Source organism: Anthonomus grandis, chromosome 12, assembly GCF_022605725.1.
Source record: "Anthonomus grandis grandis chromosome 12, icAntGran1.3, whole genome shotgun sequence".
In the NCBI taxonomy this organism is placed as follows: Eukaryota; Metazoa; Arthropoda; class Insecta; order Coleoptera; family Curculionidae; genus Anthonomus; species Anthonomus grandis.
Genome location: NC_065557.1, coordinates 20238102 through 20263238, shown reverse-complemented (window position 1 = coordinate 20263238; position 25137 = coordinate 20238102). Strand labels below are relative to the sequence as shown.

The following is a 25137-nucleotide window of genomic DNA, read 5'->3' as shown; positions in this document are numbered from 1 at the left end:
TTAATAAGTTTTGCTGCTAACTGGGACCTACAAGTTATGTCTTCAAGAAACATTTGCTAAAATCGATATTTCTAATCGTAGCGATAGCGATGACAGTGAAGGGGAGGATGATAGAGACGATGTGCAAGGAGATTGGAAAGCTCCAATTACAGTTTGCTCTTGCAGAGATTGCGTGTATTGCTGTTACGTTGCTATTTTAAAATATAACTTGTATCAGGAGGCGTATTCAGTCTTAGCAACGATGTATCAATACATTTTGAGTTTGCCAATAACCCAGGTGTCATGTGAGAGATCATTTTCCATTCTCAAATACATTAAGAATAGACTAAGAAATAGATTAAGTGATAATTTGCTTGAATCTTTGATGCTTATGAATATAGAAAGATCTCTAGTTAATCAAATAGATAATGAAGATATTATAAATGAGGTGACAGAGTCCAGAACCTTGTATAAAAAAAGTTTAATGTACTGAGTTTTTTTGCATTTTCTATGTTTTGTTTGATAGTTCGTTGTTCCTTTTTCATTTTTTTATTTTTCAAACTTTTCTTTTTAAGCTTGTTTGTTCTTTCTTTTTAATAGTTGACTGAAGACTGAATTTAAAGAAAGAAAAGTTATAATTTAGGATAATATTAAGACATACATATATTATTTGTGTTATAATTTTTTATTTCGTTGTTTACTGAATTTACGTTAATTTTTTAAAATTAAATAAAAAAATGTGTGTTTGTAGGAACTAGCGAATTTTTTTAATATAATTCTTCAGGGCTAAGTGGGCCGCTTCGCCCGAAAATTTCTCGGGCCGGTTTCAGAGAGCCCATCCGTCCCTGCCAGGTGCCCATTATTCCCCATCTTGTTCGACATCTTTCTTTATACACGATCTACGACCACTGTAAATCAACTACTTGCTTCAGTATTCTGATGACACCGCAAAATTAACTACATCCAATGCTAAGTCCCATATTTTATGTATGTACGAGTAAATAATAAAAATGCCTGTCATATATCTACTCCTGGATACGCCGACTGCAGATCAGTCGCAGGAGAAGGAAGACGTGACTTGTTGAGAATAACTTAAATTTTATTATGATTTTTATTTGTGGTATTTAATCATGATTTATTATCCGATCTTCCACTACTTTAATAAAAACTCTTTGTAATTAAAAATTATTTTCCACTTTTTAGTTTGATTAGCAATAAAAGCGTGTTCTTTTAGTTTTTTTAAACTATTGTTTATACCCTCTAAATGTTGGACCTATACGTATCGTTACGATATAAATAACATCATATCTCTGGCGTCCGTTTCACTCTCTGCCTATAAACTTTAAGATTACCGGGGTTAAATAAAAAAATTATTTCTTTATAATGAAAAATATATGTATTATTACTTGTTATCATATACAGTATTTCATGCCTTTTCGTCCCATACTTTCGTGTAAAGTAACGTTTTCAATAAATTTAATGAAGCAACTAGTTTAGATTTTACGCTACAAACCGGATACTCCATGTTTAGTGTTACTAATGGGGATCACCTTTAGGCATTTTGAGGAGGCTTGTATAGAATAACAAAAATAAATTCCGATAAATTCGTCTTGTAAAACAAAAATAGAACACTATTATATTACATGAAAGTGTAAATTCCTGTAAGAAATATGTATAATTTCCCGGAGTCTTCAGACGCATTCCCAATTATAAATATATATCTTTATTATTTTTTCTATCAATGAATTTAAACATATTCATTATTTGAGGTTTCTTAATAAAATATATAGTATTAAGAATATTTATTTATTTTCAAAAAAATATAAACTATTTAGTCTATTTCAGCTTTTAACACCTGCAACCTGTAGCATATAATTCTCAAATTGATCTTGATTTAGACCATTAATTATCTTCACATTTTTTACTCCATTCGTTTTATCAAAAATAAGCCAACCTCTGGTATTCGAATCTTGCAATTCTATCACAGCCGATTTAAATATGTCGTCGAAATAACACTGCTCTGGAAAAACACAGCAAAATGCCAAATAAACATCAGGCACGTTCCAAAAAGGCTTTGTTTGATCAAACTTTAGGCTTTTTTCAGCAGCAGTTACAATTTCCATTTCAGGTAAAGTACTTTGTAGCACGTTGAATCTCCAATCCTAAAAGAATACTCGGTATTACAATAATTTAATATAGGAATAATGTTTCTTTCATAAGAAATTACCCTCAATATAAATGCATTTATAAAATATTAAAAATTAAATGTCAAGAGCATTTATATAGAAAATAGAATTATTTAAACTACATCTCGTGAAGAAATAGTTTATACTTGCAGTGGAGTCGTAGATTAAGGTAAAATGAGCATCCTGCAGTCTTCCTCCACTTATTTATTAAACGTTCAGTTTTTTAAAATTCCCGATATGTTTCGGACACAGTGGTGTGCATTATCAGGATATAAAAGGTTTAAAATTGGTATCAGATATACGCCCCAGGGTTTGATTCCATGTCAAAAACCCTCTATTTATTATTATTGCTTTTTTTATGGTTATTTTTTATTTTATTTGTTTATATTTCATTGTTGACAAGGATCGAACAGTGTCGTCATCAATAGACCGAACGTACTGTTCGGTCATTGTCAACAACAGAATGTAAACAAATAAAATAAAAAAATAATAATAATAAATAGAGGATTTTTTTGACATAGAATCAAACCCTAGGGCCTAATACCAATTTTAAACCTTGTATCCCCTGATGATGGACACTACTGTAACTGAAACATGTCGGAAATTAAAAAAAAAACTAAATGTTTAATAAGTGAAGGGAGACTGCAGGATTTTTATTTTATCTTAAACTACATCTGTTTCTATGCAATTTCTTCATTTCGCCGTGTTAATAAAAAGTTAAAAAATTCAAATTAGTTAAATTGTTTAGCTTATAATTTGAACGTTTTAAAAGAAAAGCATTCAATTTTGGATGAAACTTATATACATTAATTGGATATCTAATTTCAAATTAGTTTTAATCTAAAAACTTGTAGTATTAATGTTAACAAAGTTTTAGTTTGATTTTTATTGTTTTTGTTATTTGAAATGGAACACTATACAGGGTGTCTACTATAAAAACCGCCAAACTTTAAGAGGTGATTATACAAGTCATTTGCAACAAAAAAGTCGTATAACATTTTTTTCGAAAAGTTGTTAGTTTTTCTGGTATTTAACATTATTTTATCAAATTTCTTTGTTTTTTTTTCATATAAACAAGAATATCTCCGTTAATCTCACTACCACATAAAATTTAGATTTACCATCTGAAAGAAAATTAAATTTGCTATAAGATGGGTATATTTAAGTTTTTAAGTAATTTTTTATACCGGGTGTTATCAGAAGTTAAATGTAACATTTGAGAAATGTGCAAAATTAGTGGTATCTTCTTCGTTGTCGTTTTTCTAAAATGAGGTAAATAGGGACATATTTTTTTTTCAGCAGAAACTACTGCATTTAATATGCTTTTCAATGATATACTTACTTTTGTGATAGCTATTTGTTTTCACAGCAATATTATGGGCAAAAGAAAGAAAACCACAAAAATTGAAAATTTTTAAATTTTATATTTCTTGATCTTTTGAGCATAATGCGGTGAGTACTTGTAGATCTATCTTCCCTAACACAACAACTCCACAAATTTCCATTAGAGAAGCCGTAAACAAATCGCGATATTCATTCTTTAAGAAAAAAGGCAGGTTTTCTTTTTTTTTGTAAATGCCACTGTAATGCCAATGAACCCGAAAAAGGAAATTCACAAACCATGTATTACTTGATTTTAAAACAAAAGCACAGATATTTACAATTTGACAAGAACTGTCATTAAGTTTTCACTTCGAGTTAAAGTAGTTAAATAAGTAATTTGATTTAAACGTGCTTAAAAAAATAATGCCTAATTTCACAAACATTGAATATCGGGACATCTTATTTATTTTACCTGCGATTATGAGCGCTGTTACAGAAGATAGACCTAGAAGTACTCACCGCATTGGTGTTGCATTAAGGATTCATCATTCCACTGTACATAGAGTTCTTAAAAAAATAATTTGTATCCGTTTCATTTGAAAAAAGTCCAGGATTTATTGCCAGTGGATGCTGAGGTGAGGCTTTAATTCTGTAGGTGGTACTTGAATAAGTTGCAAGAGTGGGGAACAGATCAAATATTTTAGACATACAGAACATACAGAAAACCCTCATGCGACTGTTGTTTCACATTTTCAGCATGAGATAAGGATCAACGTATGGATAGGATTAATGAGAGGTCGCCTTTTCGGGCCTGTAATACTTCCTGATCGGTTCAATTCCAATGATGTACTATGAATAATGACCTTGTTGACTTTCCGGAAGAAATCCTCTTAGCCGCTAGACAGGAACTTTGGTTTCAAATGGACGGATGCCCAGCTCATAATGGAGGAGTTGTGCAAAATTCCTTGAATCAATGCTTTGGGGAAAAATGGATCGGAAGATACGGTCCGGTAGGATGGCCGCCTAGAAGCCCTGACCTTACGCCCCTTGACTTTTATGTCTGGGGCACATTAAAATCTAATGTTTATAGTATTAACATTAATCTTCTTCTTAGTCATATCTTCATTCCTGAAGAGTTATGACGTCATGTCTATGAATACTGATGGGTCGATTGTCTTCACTGTTGTCGATCTTCTGCTACTCTTATATTTGTCTGCAAGGCTTGCCCTATAATTTCTTTAATTTGGTCTATCCACCGTGATGGGGATCTTCCTCTTGATCTTTTACCTTCTACTTTACCCTGCACGATAAGTTTTTCTAGATTGTCTTGGTCTCTCCTGGTGATGTGTCCAAAGTAACCCAGAATGCGGTGTCGGCAGCTGGAGGACAATCGATCGGTGATTCCTAATTCGTTTAATATCGACATATTGGTCCGGTGTGCACTCCAGGGTATGCGAAGCATCCTCCGCCAGCACCACATTTCAAAAGCATCTATTCGGTGCCTGTCGCTCGACTTTATTGTCCAGGATTCGGAACCATACGAAAATATCAAAAACACTAGGGTGTTTACCAGGGCTCTTTTCGTGTTTCTGGTTATGGATCTGTCTTTCCATATCTTGGATAAGTTTGACATTGATGTCCTCGCTAATGCTATCCGCCTTCTTATTTCTGTTTCACACCCTCCCTTGCTGTTTATTAGGGACCCCAAGTAGATAAATTCATCTACTACTTCAATTCTATTTTGCAGATTTCTTAACTGTATGGTGTTACTCCTGTCAGTGAGCATTAACTTGGTCTTGTCTAGATTTATTTCGAGGCCTAGAGCTCGGCTTTCATTAGCGACCTGATCAATAAGTGTAACCATCTCATCCTCATCTCTTGTTATTAGGGTAGTATCGTCCGCGTATCTGAGATTACATATCTTTCTACTATTGATTGACACACTTCCTTCAAAATTTTCCAGGGCTCGTCTCATTATGAATTCACCGTAGGCATTGAAGAGTCTCGGTGATAGGATACATCCTTGACGGACGCCTCTATATACTTTGAAAATATTTGATGTTTTATTGTCGAGACTAACTATGGCATTGTTATTTTCATATAAGTTGGTTATTAGAGATATGAAATGCGGAGGGACTCCCATTTCTTTCAATACGTTCCAGAGACTACTCCATCGAACACAGTCGAAAGCCTTTTTGTAATCTATAAAGCACATGGGGATATTGAACTCCCGGGCTTTCTCGATTAATTGGCGGATGTTGAATATTTGGTTCCTAGTCCCTCTTCCCTTAACGAAGCCGGCTTGTTCTGGAGGGATTTGACTCTCTAAGTAGTTTTGCAATCGTCTATCTATTATTTTAAGCAGGATTTTGCTGGCATGTGTGATTAGAGATATCGTTCGATAATTTTCGCATTTTTTGGTGGATCCCTTTTTGTGAATAGGTATAAATGCAGACGTTGTCCAGTCTTTAGGCCATTGACCACTTTGCCAGATCTTATTACATATATCATGTAGGATTTTGGTTCCCGGGTCTCCTAGTACTTTTATGAGCTCAGCACGAACTCCGTCTGTTCCTGGGGATTTGTTTTGCTTTAGGTTTTTTATAGCTTCTTTAATTTCAGACATAAGAATATTGGGCTCCATTTCATTTCAATTTTTTCATTTGTGTGTTTTCTTTCTGTTGTTTGATCGCTATTTTGGTTTCTTCGGTGTATAATTCCTCACAATATTGTCTTCATCGTTCGATCACTTTTTCATCTTCCCATACTATCTTTCCGTCCTTGTCTTCAATTGTGAAAGTCTTTGGTTTGAATTTGCGTATTATTTCCCTTACTTTTTGATACAAGTCTCTGGTGTCATGGGTGAGTTGATGTTTCTCTATATCCCTACATATTTTTTTAATGTAGTTATTTTTATCCTGTCTGCATTGTCTCTGTATCTTTTTATTTAACCTCTTGTACAGGTCGCAGTCTTCTCTCGTTAGGGTGGCCTTCCTTTTCATTTCTTTTCATTTGTTAATTGTTTCTATGGTGCTTGTGTGATCCAGGGTTTGTTTGGCCGATTTATGGAGTTATGTGTTAGTTGAAGGTGATCTGCTGTCGTCTTAATAACATTTTTTAATGCTTCCCATTCTTGGTCTGGGTCTTGTTTATTCATTATGTCATGTTTTTCGGCCACCAATTTGTTTTGTATTTCTTCTTGAAATTGCCGTTTGGCTGTTTCCGTTATGTTGATCCTGTTGCGTTGGTGGTAGATTCTTTTTAGACGGAGCCTGAACTTCATTAGTAATAAATTATGATCTGAACCACAGACAGCTCCAGGGTACGTCTTGCAGTTAACGACGGAGGATTTCCAGCGAGATCTGACCATAATGTAGTCAATTTGATTTCTGTATCTATCTCCTGGTGATGTCCATTTGTATAGGCGTCTTTTATGATGTGAAAATAATGTGTTTGCGATAGTGAGATTTTGTTCTTCGCAGAATGGAAGCATTCGTTCACCTCGTTCGTTTCTTGTCCCTAAGCCGAACGCACCATTTATTCCTTTGAGTTGTTCATCTTTATCTTTTGTTTTGCCAATTTTAGCATTCATGTCTCCAGTAACAACGAGAATCTCATTTTTAGGAAGTTCATTTATGGTAGCATTCAGCTGCTCATAAAACGCCTCAATAGCTTCGTCCGAGGAATCACTAGTTGGGGCATAGGCTTGTATGACGTTGACGTTGAAAGGTTGCGATTTGATCTTTATTGTTATGATGCGATCGTTAACAGCATTGTATCCTAAGACAGCTTTGGTGGTTGATCTGGGCAGTAAGAAAGCAACTCCATTGCGGCTTTCTGTATCATTTCCTGAAAAGTATACTGTGTTTCCTGAATCTGTGGTGTAATGCCCGGATCCTTTTTAGTGTGTTTCCGACATGCCTAGCAGATCTATTTTGTTTGCGCGGGCTTCTTCTTCGATGATGTACAATTTTCCTGCCTGGAGAAGCCCTTGGATGTTCCATGAGCCGATTCGTGTAATGTAGCGGGTATTAATTCCTTCTCGTATGACGTTGTCCAAGACCGCTCCCCCCGGAGATCCGAATAATATTAATACTCAAGACGAATTAATTAGTTGAATTAGTGTGTGTTGCAGTGAAATGCGACAAAAACGCGTTTAACTTGAACGGGTTGTTGATAGTGTCAGAAGAAGATGCATCAAATGGATTGAACAAGAGGGAAGACATTTTGAACAATTGTTATAATTTTAGGTTTGTTTAATGAAATTTTGATTTTTTAATTTTGGTCAATCAAGAAATATAAAATTTCTATTTTTGTGGTTTTCTTTCTTTTGCCCATGATATTGCAGTGAAAACAAATATTTTTCACAAAAGTAAGAATATCATTGGAAAGCATATTAAATGCAGTAGTTTTTGCTGAAAAAAAACATGTCCCTATTTACCACATTTTAGAAAAACGAGAACGACGAAGATACCACTAATTTTGCACATTTCCCAAATGTTACATTTAACCCCCGGTATAAAAAATAACTCAAAAATCCATTTTATATACGACTTTTTTGTTGCAAATGACTTGTTTAATCACCATTTAAAGTTTGGCGGTTTTTATAGTAGACACCTAGTATGTATTGATTTTCATGTAGAATGTTTTATACTGTTGAAATTCTAGGTATAATTTTATGTACAATATCTTATGTTTTAGTCTAACCGTTTTAAAGTTATTTTAGATTTTATGTAGAAAATTACATTTGCAGGTAGATACGTAACCATATTTCTTTATATACAAGCCTCTAATCTAAATTAAGGTATGGTTTCTGAAAAAGGAAAACTTCTTTAATAGATTGTATTTGTATTTTACATTTTGACATTGAATAAATATTGGATCGTTAAAGATTAGCTTCAAAAGATACATTTTCAAAAACAATCGTCGACGCAAAAATCAATATATTGATTCAAACAAGTCTAAGTAACAAGTTAAAAAATGTCATGTATTAACTACAGTTCAACCCAAATTAAACGTAAAGACACGTAAAGACTTGTTGAAATATATAGACTTTTCCTCCTTTTTTCATTTCCTCCCTCAGTGGCTCCAGTGAGAAATCTGTGATATTATTGTTTTATCTTTATATTTGCCTCTAAATTTTTGTAGTATATTAAGGCATTAATATTTTGGCAACCAAGATGCAATTTACCGATCGTGCATACAATTTTTTATTTTTATTATATTTTTTTTACAACAACTTATTATTTAAGTCCTGTTATAATATGCCCTTAGATATTTCTATCCTGTTTGTTAGAATATATTAAATTACGATTTGGACTGGAAAAAATTAACTGTTGGTCCCTTACAAAGGTGGTAAGTAGTTAGCTGATTGAACAAATGCCTTGATGAGAGTGTTTACTGTTTGATAAAAATTAATATTTTTTATATTTACTTTTACAAGTATTTACGAACTTTTTTCACTTTTAGTTATTTACTTTTATTCATATACCACTTACTTAATATATCACCACCGGAAAAAAGGTTTTGAAAATGATCAATTATATTTATGTTTCTTACATTTTATCCTGCCAATTTTCATATGCTACATTTACTATATATAAGAAATAATTTATTATTTACATATTATACGTACCCAGGAAAAATTAATTTTATCGAAACTTTCAAAAGGCAAAATGTAAATATTTCTTTCCTGTTGATTTTCAAAGACAATACGAGCTGCTTCAGGATCACTATAAAAATTAAACTCTGTTCCCACATCACCCTGATTTATTGCTAGAAAGAAAATAAATGTGTGTATAGTATAGCCATGCTTAATAAACTAACTTTAGCATGGGTATATAAAATCAACATGGAAATGAAGAAGCAGAGAGTCTAGCCAAAAAAAATTCAAGAGGCCAATTAATAGGCCATGAGCTATTCTGTGTTATTGCGGGAGGATTCTTTAAAGCTAAGGTTAAAAGCTGTATCATGAGATAATCCTACAGCTGGTATATTTAAACACCAGGCAAAGGTAGGCCAAAGGGCGTGTAGATTGTAAAATTTTAGTATATAGCAACAAAATATCTGTTTTGTTTTAAATAACTAGAGTTAATCTACTTACGTCCATAATTTCCTCCTAAAATCCACATATCTTTTAAATATGATAAGAAATCTGTATAAAGTTTTGTAGTAATGGCTATATCAGTCAGTGGTGCCAAACAGAGCAAAGAAATCTCGCCTGGATTAGACCTCACTAGATCATAAAGACCAGTCGCTGCCAGGCCGGGATAGACAATATTTACATTCGGTTCGTGGTCATAACTAAGATCGCCAAGTCCATCATCACCGAAATAACCATAATAATCGTCATGTAGGATCAGCGAACTATTTATTCCTTTATAAACTGGAATCTGGAAAAAGGAAAAAATACTACATCTTCAAATTGAATATTAAAAAAAATATCTTATATATATTATAGCATAAACATATCTCAGTAGCCAACCAAGCCAACGTAAGGAAATTTAAAATAAGCTAAGAGCACGATAAAATTTAAGGTGACAGCACCAAAGCGGGAGAGACGACCGCAAAATTAAAAAAACGTCTAAGAGATTTTAAGAAAAATGTAAAAGATCATTATTAGGAATCCCATTTAGATATCTTCAATATTCCTTGACCAATTTGGTTAAAATTGAGCAGTATTGTTTGTTGTAATAAGTAAAACATCGATTATTTGTTACAAAAAAAATTTGCGTTACCGACTTTTTTACAACTTTGTTTACGTCTTGTTGTTTTAAGCAACTAAAAATGCAACTTTTATGTTTTTTGCATTTTCATATTCTGCTTTGTTTTTCGGAAAAAACATCAAAACCAATTTATTACTTGTCTCTAATTTGAAAAAATTTCTAATCGGTATTTATATATATATATAAATAGGAGGTTTGTCGTATTTACGTAAATTACAATATCCATTGTCCATGCTCAGGGCTACGTCCCAAAGTATGGCGTCAAGTGAAAGTCGTCTTCATTCCGAAACCCGGAAAAAGCGATTTTACAGATCCCAAATCGTACCGACCTACCAGCCTTATCAGCTTTATGCTGAAGGCGATGGAGAGGCTGATTGATCGATACCTTAAGGAAAGCATCCTGGTCAACAAACCACTGCATGTGCACCAATACGCCTATCAGGCGGGAAAATCCACGGACCTGGCCCTACACCACCTCGTTAGGGAGGTGGAGGGTGCTCTGGGTAGTGGCAAGGCCTGTCTGAGTGCGTTTCTAGACATTGAAGGGGCGCTCGACAACACCCCTTTTGCATTAATCTGCCAAGCACTTGAGAGCCGCGGCTCAGAACCCTGTTTGGTTAACTGGATAGAGGCCATGCTCTCGAAACGTCATGTATCTGCCCAACTCAACAACGAGATTGTCGAAACGTTGGCGGCTAGGGGCTGCCCGCAGGGAGGAGTATTGTCCCCTACCTTGTGGTGCCTTGTGGTCGACAGCCTGATAAATCTTTTAAACAATGCTGGTCTATACACACAGGCCTACGCTGATAATCTGGTAATCCTTTGCCCAGGGAAAGACGCCGTATCAATGCGGGGCCCTATGATGAGAGCCCTGCGTATGGTGGACATATGGTGCCTCTCGGGGGGTCTTAGGAATAACCCCAAAAAAGCAGAGCTCCTACTATTCACGAGGAGACGTAACTTTGGCACGCCCCCTGTTATATCTCTAGGTGGCGTGCAGCTGCATTACTCCAGGACAGTTCGATTTCTGGGAATCAAGTTGGATCCCAAACTCTCCTGGTACGATCATGCAGACACCAGAATGAAGAAGGCCACCTGCGCGCTATGGGCCTGCAGGCGGGCTTTCGGCAATACCTGATGGGGTCTGTCTCCTAAGATCCTCCACTGGATCTACTCGCGCATTGTGAGACCTCTTCTCACATACGGGGCTATCGGACGGCGCCAACTAGAGCGCTTGAGACTCTGCTGAGCCTTCGGCCTCTGGACCTCATTGTGCAATTCGAGGCAATGAGGACTGCGTACAGGCTATACGTCCTCGGCGAACTACGTGCTGGCGAGACCAGTCACGCAAAAATTTGGTCACGGGCCATACAGTAATGTCCTCTCCTTCTGATGGGCAGTGACTGCATGGCTTCAGTGACTGTGGACTGCGAGGGATTCGTGACGTACATTGCAGGCAGAGAGGAGTGGCAGCATTTTAACAGACCTGCATTGCTAAATAGGGGGACCATCTGGTACACACATGGCTCCAGAATGAATAACAGAGCTGGATCAGGGCTTATTGGTGGGATCCCACATACCAGTAGGGCATACTCGCTGGGGGAGCACGCCACTGTCTTCCAGGCCGAAGTATTCGCTGTATTAAAATGCGGACAGAAAATCCTAAGCTGCGGACACCGCAATACAGTCGTATCAATATGCTCGGACAGAAGAGCTGCCATTAAGGCTATCACGGCCCCAAAGGTAAGCTCCAAGCTTGTACTAGAGTGCATAAAAGTCCTGGAAAACCTGATATAGGTTGGATGCAGGGTCCAGTTCATCTGGATACCTGGCACGCAGGCCACGCAGGTAATGAGAAAGCGGACTCTCTTGCCAGACTGGGATCCGCGAATGTGCCGATGGGGTCGGAACCCATAGTTGGTATCGCCAAATGCGTTGCGGTCGCGTCAATGAAGGGTCTGCTGGACAAGTGGACCCACCGAAGATGGACTGAGTCCCCTGGTATGAGACAGGCTAAAGCGCACATAGATGGGCCCTCTGCCTATCTCACCAAAAATCTACTACGCCTAAAAAGACGCGAAATTCGGCTAGTGACAGGTCTTTTAACCGGTCACTGGCACTTAAAAAGCCATCTCCATATTATCGGTATTGCGGACAACCCGGAATGCCGACGGTGCTGTGAGGAGGATGAAACCGTTGACCATGTAATCGGGGAGTGCCCAGCACTCACGCGCGCCAGGTTCAAATACTTGGGTAACACTTTCAGTGTACCGAGCGACTTTAAGTCCTTCCAGCCAGAGAGCCTTATCGGTTTCTCTAAGGCCGTTGGGCTCTGGTAACCCGCGGTGGGGCCTGACGGGTCCATCAGGAGACCTATATGCACAACTGCCTTGGCAGCCCACTGTTTCGTCAATTCAATTCAATATCTATTTGAAGAAATGACCGACATACGCATGGTAGAATCAATGCTCTAGAAGCACGTAGATTACATGACGAAGCCTTTCCAAATCATCGACTTCCTTATCATAAATTGTTTAGTACAATACATCAATGTGTAGAGAAAAGTGTACTTTTCCACCAAGTCCGATTGATTCTAAAAGAAAACCTACCACTCAGGCTGTGGAAGTAGAGGAAATGGTTCTTTAAGTGGTTGAGGCGAATTCTCGTATCCATACCTGAAGAATCTCTATAAAAAATATTCCTAAAAGTGTTTGGAAAATTTTTCAAGAACAACTTTTTTATGCATATCATTTACAAGGAGTTCAAGTGTTAAAAGATTAACACAACCCTAGAGTAAAATTTGTGTCAATGGATGCAGACAAAATACCATCAGAACCGTTTATTTCTTCATAAAGTATTGTTTACAGACAAAGCATGATTTACGAAGGTGTTTTATTATAAGCCGAGGAAAATCTCCACGGGATTTTCGAAAACCGATTTGAAAATGCCATTATCGTTTGGGCGGATATTTTGGAAGATAGACTAACAGGAACTTAGAAACGTAGACCGAGTGACGCAGAAAAGAGAACAACTCAATAACTTTTTTACTTTTCAAGATAAACAAATGAAATTTGGTAGATCAATAGAATAGTTATTTGAGCATCCTGTGACATATTCTATTGGTTTCCATCACTTCCGGTTTAGCAGGAAATGATATTAACTTTCTTATTTTAAATGGGACACTTGGTATATTATTACGTATTTCGATAGAAAATAATATTCTAAAATCAATGCTACTCTATTTGCTACTTTTTGTTTTATACTTATAGAATTATTGCGAAAAAGAAACAGCATTTCAAAAGTAGTTCCCAATACTGTGCTATTTAAAAAAAATAAAGTAAATGCCAAAATTAATGGTTTGGACAGTTTAAATAGGCGTGTAAAAGATTTAAGTCATAAAATGCAGTGAAAATAATTTTTCCGTGATTACTTGATTAAAAATTAAAACTTTGAACACATTCATGTCACCCTATTTTAAAAGTTAAGAACATTATTTTTTCCATGAATATAAAGGAAAAAATTAGAAAATACAGCATCATTGTTTCCAGAATATTATTTTCTATCGAAATACGTAATAATATACCAAGTGTCCCATTTAAAATAAAAAAGTTAGTGTCATTTCTTGTTAAACTAGAAGTGATGGAAAGTATTAGCATATGTTAAAAGGTGCTCTTATAAGTATTCTATCGATATACCAAATTTCATTTGTTTATCTTAAAAAATAATAAAGTTATTTAGTGTTCCCTTTTTCTCCCGGTATATGCCACAGCATTTAAACGGGCAAGCACGTTATAGAGTACTTTGCAAGAACTTATCGGATTAAGAGTATAAATGTTTATATGTATAATGATAATAGTTGTAATGTAATAGTTCATGATACTTTGAGTACAACTTATTCAAACCGGATGGACCTATTTCGTGGCCACCACATTCGCATAATTCAAACCCGCTGGAATTATCGCTTTGGGAATGTTGCAATCAATTGGTTTGTTTGATTTCTGTTGAATATCTATTGTTGCCATCGAAATACAGAATAAACAAGGAATTTTCTATCGAATTAGAAAGCCAAGACACGTTGGACATTTATTGTAGGATAAGAACATATCTGATGATGATATGTCAGAACATAATCAACATATATAATTATAATAATAAAAGCGTTTCTAATGTAAATGTATTATAACCTCCCGACATTTTTATTAATTTATTGTCAATCCAAACTGCATCGATCTTACCTCAGGTTGTCTATGCCTAAAAATTTAACTTTTTGAGGTTTTACACATTAAAATGGAGTCCCAACAAAAATTTTTATTAAATTAGGATTAAAAAAATTAATAAATGTAAAAAAGTCATTGTTAATTTTTGTTAAAAATATTTGATAGAGTGCCTCCCGGAACACCAATATACTTCATAATTTTAGTTTAATTGGTCCTAAATTAACCTCTTATTACAGCAATTATCGCAATTTCAACAAACTCGTTCAAAGGATATTTAAGATATTTAATAGAAGCCCATTTTTTAAATTTGACACCACATATTGTTCGTATAATTTTTTTTTCATGTATAATAATTTTTGTAATTTTTTTTCTTTTAGATATTCGAGTATTCGAACGATATATCCGGATATTCTGTATATCCCACTAAAGAAGCCATTTAAGGATTTTAGAAGAATCAACTTGAAACGTCTACTTAGTTCATTTAATGCAGAATGGATCGATATGAAGAGAAAATTTAAATACAATACTAATTACAATGATATAGCAACACAAGCTTAAAATTAAGAATTTACAAAGACTATTAAAAACACATTGAACTGAGCAGAATTTAAATAAACTATAAACTTAAATAATAATAATAAAGTTAAATAAACTAGAGTTCACACATGATAAATGAGCAGTTATTCAAGTTTATTCAATTATTCAAAAGAAAAAAAATTTTTTTTTCTATTTATTATTAACAAACATTTAACCTTTTTTAGTGTTTTAGATTAGTGATTTATTAATCATATAGAATTAGCCATTTTTTTAAAGAATTAAATACAACTGAGCAATTTTCAAATACAAAACGAAAACAGGATTGAGTTAAGGGAAGCTAGAGAAATCCTTCAATGTAAAACAAGCCCAAAGAATATCAATAGTAAAAACTTCCCCAAGCTTGTTTATGGAAATAAAAGCTCGATCTTTGATTACTTATTTAAAGTTATTCTACGAGATAAAACTGAGATATTAACAAATTTTAGAGGAAAACTAAGATATTGCTCACATGATATAAGGATAAGCCTGGAACTTCTGTTAAAAGAACCAGACTTTCTCGACAGAAGGCTTTAGGAGACAGAAGAATACGAACATATTAACTGAATTATCCCTCCTGTTTTTGGGTGACTGATCTCGGGATACATGTTTTCCGTGAATATCTGCAAGGTTCTGTGTGAACTGTTTAAGTCATGTGTAGATGCAACGATCTCAAATATATAATTGACATGAACTTGTAGATTTAAGGTGATAAACAGCTATAGACCTTATCCACACACGTACGGTTAATATTGTTTGAGATCATTTATATGCCAAATGATAATCAACAACGGAGGATATCTTATATTTGCAGTTATTGAATGTAAAGAAAAATAATATGAAGTAACACAAATTACACATAAAAAATTAACACAAAGCTTTCATACTAATGACGTTACCGTTAAAATTTTGGATAATAATGGGTACAATAGCAAGTATAATCTGATAGAGACACTGACAAATACAGTTTAAACAATACCAATTATAATGTCGGCAAGCAAAATTATAAACAGCGAACCTACAAGCAATGCAGTCAAAGTAGCGGAATTTAGCCTCCAGAAATGTCTGGAAATTCCTGTGACTAGATAGAAAATATCGTCGTTTAACCACAAGCAAAGGGCTCTAACACAGATCAAATCTTATTAATACAACCAAATTAGTGAATGTTGTCTTATAAGATAGTATGAAACCATTGACTTAAAATAATTATAGCATAATACAATTTTTCTAATATGGTTTTAATTTTAAGACTATGTAAAACAGTTGATTACACTAAAACAAACTTTATTAATTAGCAAATCTGGTAATAACAGATTGATTAACAAAACATTTAAGAAAGAGGATTTGCAGCCGACCTAATACTCTCATCCAGATAATTAAAAAACTTAAAGGATTAAAATAAAATTATTTTCAAAACGTCGTTGTGCGATAAGTGGGAGATATGTGTAAAAAAAGCAAGTTATATTTATATCTTTAATACAAGATCTTTATTAGGAATATGGGGATAGCCCTATTAGGAATTTCCTCATAATTTACGTTCAGACCACTGCATATGATAATTATAATGAGAGTATATAACAGCAATACTTAAGTACACATTATCATCTTCTACATTAAATGAAATTAGGTCATAAGCATAACTTACAAATAATGGATTGTAAATATTACATACTTTTATATCTATGAAACTTTTAGAAGGTTTTGTGATTTACAGATTTGCAGGCTTTAGATCTAGATAGGAGCCTAAAGTATTCATGAACTAGATAATAATGTTTAGTTAATTTAAAACTATTAACAGAGGTTCTTTATCAAGTAATATATTTTTAAAATTTAATACTTACATCAGTTCTGTTGGTTAACTCCATCAAACGAACCGTATTTTTTATGACGTTGGTAGTATTGGTATTGCCTGGAGAACATAGTATGCCTTCGATTTTTAATAATCCTGTATTATCTGCATGTAATAAAAGGAGAAGGGCATAGTAATCATCAACACCTGTATCGACATTTACAATAATTCGTCTTATTCCCCCTGCCGACGAGTTTTTCTAAAATATAATTAAATATTAGTTTCGTTAGTTGGTCTTTGTAATATAATTTTTAAATATATTTTTTTCTTTGTTTTAACAAATTTTTTAACCTTGTACTATTTAGAATAAAAGTTCGCTAAAATATAACAAAACTATTATTTTTCTTTATTAAAATATTTTCTTTAATTTTGTGAAATTTTGATAAAGTATAAGTAATTTTATTTGGATGTGAATATTAAATATTTTTTTGTGAATTGAACTTTTTTAGATCTTGAGAACTGAGAACTCACTTATGTAAAGCTTTTAAATTAAAAAAACATTAACTGTTAATTTCCACAGAACCTTCTTTGAATTAAAAAAATAATAAAAATAATAGAAAATTTGAACTTTATTTAAAAAAAATATAATCGGAAAATGTGTTTTTTTTTTTGTTATATTATGAAAACTTCTTAAAAATTTAATTTTATTAATAGTATTTTTTTTGTCTCTTTTCAACGTCTATTAAATATTTACTTGAGGAAGGAAGTAAAACATTGCAGATTTTATTTGTTTTGTATATTCAATGAACCTCTACAAATCTAGATATCACAGTACTCATTTATGGGGGTTGAGCAACCTCCGCCAAAGAGATTCAAGACTAGGGGGAAGCTCAGTCACAAGCGACCAATGAAACCGGAAAACAGTGCACCCCATTGTATTAAACAAGCGGGGCTCTGTAAGGGCGAATCACCTTTTCCCTAGCTACTCCTGAGACAATTTATGGCTACTAAAACGAAAACCATCAAAAGGGGCCAAAGGCAATCTTTCCCAGTAATTTGTGGCTGCCGTTAAAACCAAGGCGCAAGCACCCGGCGCGGCGCGTCGAATAAACCGCAAACCGCAAACCAGCCGCGAGAAAGGAAGAAATTCCACCTCGAGCAAGACCTCAGCAACCCAACAGAAGGGGACACAAAAGCGACACGTTCTGAGGGTCGGATACAGGGCTCCTAAAGACCCCAAAAGAAGCCCAGGGGTCCAAACCGGGAACCAGGGCTCTCTTACAGAGATGTGGCAGAACGGATAATAGTCATAATAGCCAAAAGCTTCCACGAAACATACATATCGGAGTCCAACGCTCTAACGGACTTAATTTGCAGGTAAACTATGGTGGAGGGATCTCTCACATAACCTGCGTTGATGAGTCGAACAAAAATTGGTTCCACGGCCTGATGGAATAACGAAGACCAGCAAACTCCCAAAACCACACAACATAGTGGCGTGGGTGCCGGGTTCCGACAAGGAATCAAAAGTACTCTTACTACAGACTGGATGCACAAAAAAACATCAACACCAGGCTGTAAAAAGTACTCGCCACGAGAAAAGACCAGTATGGCAAGGGCTACCTGATTATCTTCCTCATAGACCACCGACGCCGGGTACCTCCGCCCAATCGTAAGCAACAGGTCTGCGTGGGGGTATTAGGCTATTACAAATAAACTTACATCGCTGCAAGGCAACAGCCGCGGCCATGAGTAAATACATGACTGAGAATGGCATTTAGATAGCCCTAATCCAGGAACCGTATATTTACGGGGTCCAGATAAAATAGGACTAGAGAATCTCAAAAGCCTAACTCAAGAAGCTGCATCTTCATAAGAATCGATGTAGATTTAGAGACACGACGGCAACCAAACTGAGACAAATGACTGGCAAATTGAGACACCGGACGACACAACAATAGTGACAGCATGATTCCCACACCATCAACAAGGGGATTCACCTTCACCCATTACAGTTCGGAGGCTGGCAGAGCAGCAAAGATCGGACAACCTTCTAATAGGATGCGATGCCAATGCGCACCAGTTTTATTTAAGGTAGTACAGGAACAAACAATCGAGGTGACTTACTATGAGACTCCTGTGCAGCCTCGGGCTTAAATATACTTAATGTGGGGGATGAGCCGACATTCATAAACAAGCATTCATAAATAGCAAAAAATGCGTTTTGCTTGTGGTTAGTCGGAACAACAGAAAAAGCGAAAAAAAATCTACCCACAACGCACGTATGTGAAAGAACAATATATTATAGTAAAATATCCTATATTACTATTTGAAGTATATCTTCTTGAAGGTTTAGTAGCAACGAGATAACTTTTCATTTAATTGTAGAGAATTTTTTATTTCTTAGTTCCTGAGGCAACCGATTATATATTTTAGGAGCTAAGAAGACCATACTTCTTTGAACTGCGATATAATGCACTGGAGATAATATAGAATTATTGATTTATTTTGTGCAAATCTAGTTGGTATTGAATGGGTTGATGTATTAATGTCAATTTTCTGATTACTAAGGAGTTTAATTATTGATTTTAAATATCATTTCAACGTTCGCAAACAATTTTCTCAGTAACAAGCTTGTCACCCTAGTTTTATAAATAGAAATCTCTTAAAAAATGTGTTTCAATGCTACCCTACAAAGCTACCATCGATGTAATATTTTTTTGTTTATAGAATGAAACATTACTTAAGTAAATTAAAATTGCGTTTTGCATTATTAAATTAACCATCATAGTATTAGAATTATTACAGTTGATTTTTATCTTACTATCTGTACAAGAAATAGCATTTATTTGCAACAGTGGTGTATAACACAGCTGAAAGCGTGAACATGATTTTTATGTATGATAAAAAAGATTATTGTTCGTTAAGAAGAATTCAAGTACTTACCAGAACTATATGGAGAGAAATATGTCACGTGTAACAGCGCAATCTTTTAAAGGAACAGCGCATGCTTTTGAAGGAATTTACTTTGACTAATAGTTTTGAAGTAAAATTAAATCAATTTTTGGATTTTTGTTCAAGGTTTCAAAAGTTTCTAATCTACCTATTTTTTATAAGAGGGCATTGGTTTTTTAAGAACTACGCAGCAAAATCTATATATGGAATTAAAAGTACTTTTTATGTCCCATTCCTATTTGAACAAAATTGGAGGACGACAGCCCTACACTTAAAGGGTTGAAGGTTTTGCAATGTTTTCTGCATCAAAACTTGTCCCCTTCAGAAGTAAACTTGATGTATCTTTAGATCTTGCCGAATAGTACTCTGTCACCCTGTTATATCTTACGATAGGTTTTATGATGGGGCACTCTGTACAGTGGAGCCACGAAATTTATCTGCTGTATCTACAGACCACCAAGCGACACCCAATATAGGCGGCTCTTTTTGAACCTGGTTGATTGCATTAACCAACTCCAAATTGACTACCCAAGCGCAGAAATCATCGTCATGGGTGATTTTAACGTTCACAATATCAACTGGCTGCGCTTCTGCAACAAGAACGACGATGAAGGACGAGAAGCTGAGCTATTTGCCACCATATGCGGGCTTACGCAGCTTGTGGAGGAACCTACCAGGATCCCCGATCGAGACGGCGAGTTCGCGAGTCTCCTAGATCTGGTCTTGGCTTCAGACCCTGACTCATACACTGTATCAGTACAGGCCCCCCTAGGAACATCGGACCACAAATTGAAAACAGTCTCTTGCCAGTTGGATGTTAAAACGCAGGATCCTCCGATGCCGCGGAAGGTATGGCACTATAAATCAGCAGAGTGGAACCATCTTCGGGAATTTTATCGCTCATTCCCTTGGAAAGAAGTCTGCTTTAGAACCAATAACATCTCAGAATATGCAAACCAAATTACAGAGACGATCTTGGCAGGAATGGAAGCTTATATCCCTTTTTCTACTAAATGCGGATCAAACAACAAGCAATGGTTCAACCTGAATTGCAAAAAGGCAGTAAACACTAAAAACGCAGCATATCGCAAATGGCGTCAACATCCTTCCACCGAAAATTGGAGGAACTTTTTAACCTCCAGAAATAGCTGCAAGCGAATTATTGATGAATGCAAAGAGAGTCACAACAACAGAATCAAAAACAAATTGCTAAACTGCCCAAATGGAACAAGATCTTTCTGGTCGGTATCGAAAGCCGTTAGTCAAGGATTTGCTAAGTCGGCCTTGCCACCCCTAACAGCAGCTGATGGTTCTATCGCGGTAACAGCAAGGGAAAAAGCAAACTTACTGGGTAAACTCTTCGCGTCCAATTCTACTCTGCACTCGCAAGGCAAAACACCGCCATATTTGCCAAGAGTGAATTCATCGATGGGAGAAATTTCGTTTCCCCAACGAATTATAAATAAAATTCTTAAAAGCGTAGACACAAACAAAGCTTCTGGACCCGATGGAATTCCAGCCCTAGTACTAAAACGTTGTGCAGACGAATTGACTCCTCCCTTATGTAGACTGTTCACGGCATCGTACAAACAGGGCTCATTTCCAACAAGCTGGAAAACTGCTCAAGTGCAAGCTGTACCCAAAAAGGGTAAGAAGACGATGCCGTCCAATTACCGCCCGATTGCACTAGTTCCAGTAATATCGAAGATTATGGAGAAAGCAGTCAACCAACAACTGTTAAGATATCTGGAATCATCTGGACTAATCAGCGATCATCAATACGGCTTCCGAAAGCTTAGATCCACCGGCGATCTTCTGGCTTACGTCACACACTTGTGGACGGAGGCCATGGAGAAGCACGGCGAGTCCCGCTCAGTCGCTCTTGACATTTCCAAGGCATTTGACAAAGTGTGGCATGAGGGACTACTAACCAAGCTCTCCTCAATCGGCATACAAAACTCATTATTGAATTGGATTAAAAGTTTTCTTGAACAACAAACAATCCAAGTAGCCGTCGATGGACACCTCTCCGACAAATTTAACATTAACGCTGGAGTCCCTCAAGGATGCATTCTATCCCCTACCCTTTTCTTGATATATATCAACGATTTGCTAGGAACCACTGTCAATCCAATCTACAGCTTTGCGGACGATAGCACACTTATTTCCACATTTAAGTCCACCAAACCAACGACAGCCGCAACTTCTCAGAATCTTAGGCAGCAACAAGTAGCTTCAACCAACAACGATATTAGAGCAATCTTGGAGTGGGGCGGTAACAATCTGGTCAATTTTAACGCCAAAAAAACGCAGGCTGCGGTATTTACGATGAAGACTAACGTTGATGGCCCGGAGCTGGTTATGGCAGGGAAAACATTGCCAATGAAATCATCTTTACATCTTCTAGGAGTCGAAGTCACCAACAGTGTGTCCTGGCATGACCACGTTGCCGAGATCGCCAGGGCAGCTTCCAAAAAACTCGGAGTGTAAGTGCTCCTTTGAGCTGGCAGGCCTGATTCCACCCAGGGCTGTTCCGGCAAGAAGGACGCGTCTAGCAGTTGCGGCTCATCAACATCGAGTCCACCTGCCTACCCCAAGGACGTCGCTGTATCGGGACTCATTCATCTGGAGAACATCTTCTTTGTGGAACGGGCTTCCACCTCACATATTTCCCGACGCATACAACCTGCAGCGATTCAAGATAAATGCCCACAAATATCTTCGCGCAAGCACCACTCCAAGAGTGACATAGGACTTTCCTTTTGTGCTTGTGTTTACCATAAAAAAAAAAAAACATTGTATCTTTATTGTATAATGTAATATAAGAATTTCCACTTTCTGTTCAAATATATGTATGTAGATATTTCACTTCGTTTTTTAACTTAAATTGAGAGTTTGAAAATTATATTTTATATGTGCCTATATTTGTTTATATTTATATTAGTTATAGTAAATATTTTATAAAATATAATAAAAGTTTTTAAACTGAAATTGGATGCCTATATATTCGAACTTTGGTTTCAAGCATAACAGAGTATAACATTCATACAAATTAATAAAGGGCTAATTTTAATATTATCGGAATATCAGAAATAACTAAATCAAAAACTAAATTGTTAGGCTTTGGTTACAGTTTAGTAAAAAACGAATAAGTCAAGTTTGAACAACTTTTAACAACAAAGTTGGAGAGATATCCTATAAATAAAACACCGCTATTCAGGATACTAAACTATATTCCCCATTTTAATAATATAGTAATCTGTCTTACTTTAATATGTGATTATATTTGTGGTGCAGGCGACTTTAATTTTTGCAATAACAGTACTAGAAATTCCTAGAACCGTTTCCGACATTAATTCCTATTGCAGTAAGTTCAGATGAATTAGATATTCGGGTAATTCGTTTCTATTGATATAAATAAAGACTGAAATCTTACTTAAGTTTTAGAAGAAATAATTCAACAACAAATACTTAAGCATATAGAAAGTAACACACTACTGTCAGAAATGCAATCAGAATTTCAAAAAGATGCTTTACAGTTTTAGTCTTTTTTGACTAAGGCTTTGCGATATCTTAAACCGCAAACTACTTTTAACAATCCTATCCTATGTTGATTTTCAAAATCTTGAAATCAAACTTTTTAAAAACTATCTATCGGAACAAATCGATCCATATTATCAGCACCTTATAATATATCATTTATACTTCAAATCTTAACAATGATGTTCTTTACTATGGAGATGATTCCCAGGTATTCTTTTTATAAAAACAGCGTTTATAGTGATGTAAGTTTATAACAATTAGAAGATTTGAAATCTACATCTTTCATGCAATCATTTTATTTTAATCTCAGTAAGTTTTGTGTAATGGTGTTAGTTCTAAAAACGATGTCCATAGTAGTAAAAATCAAATTAATATTAAGATTATAAATATTAGTTTAGACGCAAGAGAAAATCTTGGTCTTATTTTTGATAATCAAATACGTTTTGACAAATATCTGTCCAAGTATAATAGTATTCAAAGACCTTATACAGTGCGACTAATGGTCCCCTCCCCCCTCTTATCTTTTGAATGCGTTTTCATTAAAATTTTAAATTTGGCACACAATATTAGCAACCTAAATACTACTTTTGGGTCTCTAGCTCATTTTGCAAAACTTTGAAAAATAAAATTAAATACAAAGAATGTCATCAGAAAGTCATGCGATACATCGTTTGGAAGTTCCCACTGAATGCTTTATGGTTCTTTAATATGAGTCATTACTTTTACCCATAGCAAAATGGCAGCGTCTCAAAATCTTATTTTTCCAATTATTAATTTTCTTAGTTTACCAATACCTTTCAAAACGAATAATATCGAGGAGAGAATATTCTTGCTATTTCTTTCAGTGCAATTTTATTTGTACCTTGATTTAATCGAGAATGCCTGATCCACGTCCCTTTGCTTAAAAAATTGAAATTATTTTTATTTACGGTGGAAATCGTAACGTACATGAGACAGAAAGAATTTTAAATGTTTGCTGTCCTGACCGTCCAGTATGTCGAAAGTATATTCGGGAGCTAATTCAAAAATTTACCAAGACGGATAGTGTTGCTACTAGGAAGAATCCAGGGCGTCCCAGCTATCCAGAAGAAAAACAGGTAGATATTATAGCAGCTATGGTAAGAGATCCGCAACAGTCTACTTCCAGAGTTGGTGATACATGTGATGATCTTCTGCTACTATGAAAAGGGTACTTAAAAATCATAAATTTCAACTGCATAAAATTCAAATGGTTCATCAATTAACAGAAGATGATCCTGATCGATGTATCATAATCTATCTTCGATCTACACCAAAAAATAATTGATGCATATCGCAACATTGATGTTGCCACTTTCCAAAATGTTTGTGAAGAAATCTCCAATAGATTATTTTACTGTCTTGAAGTTAATGGTGTACATTTTCAACATTTTTTTAGTGAAATAATTACACTTCTGTGTTACCTAAAGTTTAATTATTTTAAACGAAAATATAAATGCGAAAAATAGGATTTTGAAAGGCTGCCATTTTGCTAGGGGTATAAGTAATTACTTATTATTCTAGGACCATAAAGCGTTGAGTGGGAGCTTTCAAACGAATTTTTATATAAATGCATTCAAAAGATAAGAGGTAAGACAATTAAGAGCCGTACTGAATATATGAAGCTTTAAATATTATACAATTAACAAAGGAGACTTTTGTATGTTTAACAATGGAAGTGTCTTATATAGAAATTGTATAACAAAAGTTCATGAGAGCCAAATAAGTACAAAATTCGTGTTTGCGATTAATTTAAGGAAATTCGTAAATTTGATAAAATTGCGCATAGGTTGTTTTACACAAAACGATTAGATATGAAAACAAGACGA

General features: G+C 35.2%; 1 protein-coding gene across 3 annotated transcripts in view; it reads right to left on the bottom strand.

The window, feature by feature from the left end:
* Positions 1 to 1769: 1769 nt before the first annotated feature.
* Positions 1770 to 25137, bottom strand: part of LOC126743409 (uncharacterized) — a 28204-nt gene continuing 4836 nt past the window's right edge. For all 3 annotated transcript variants that reach the window (XM_050450497.1, XM_050450495.1, XM_050450496.1), the window contains exons 2-5: positions 16845 to 17051; positions 9592 to 9880; positions 9124 to 9263; positions 1770 to 2141 (exon numbers count right to left, since the gene is read on the bottom strand). In XM_050450497.1, coding sequence (XP_050306454.1) covers positions 1821 to 2141; positions 9124 to 9263; positions 9592 to 9880; positions 16845 to 17051 — 957 coding nt within the window. In that variant the 3' untranslated portion in view covers positions 1770 to 1820. The remainder of the gene's footprint in view (positions 2142 to 9123; positions 9264 to 9591; positions 9881 to 16844; positions 17052 to 25137) is intronic.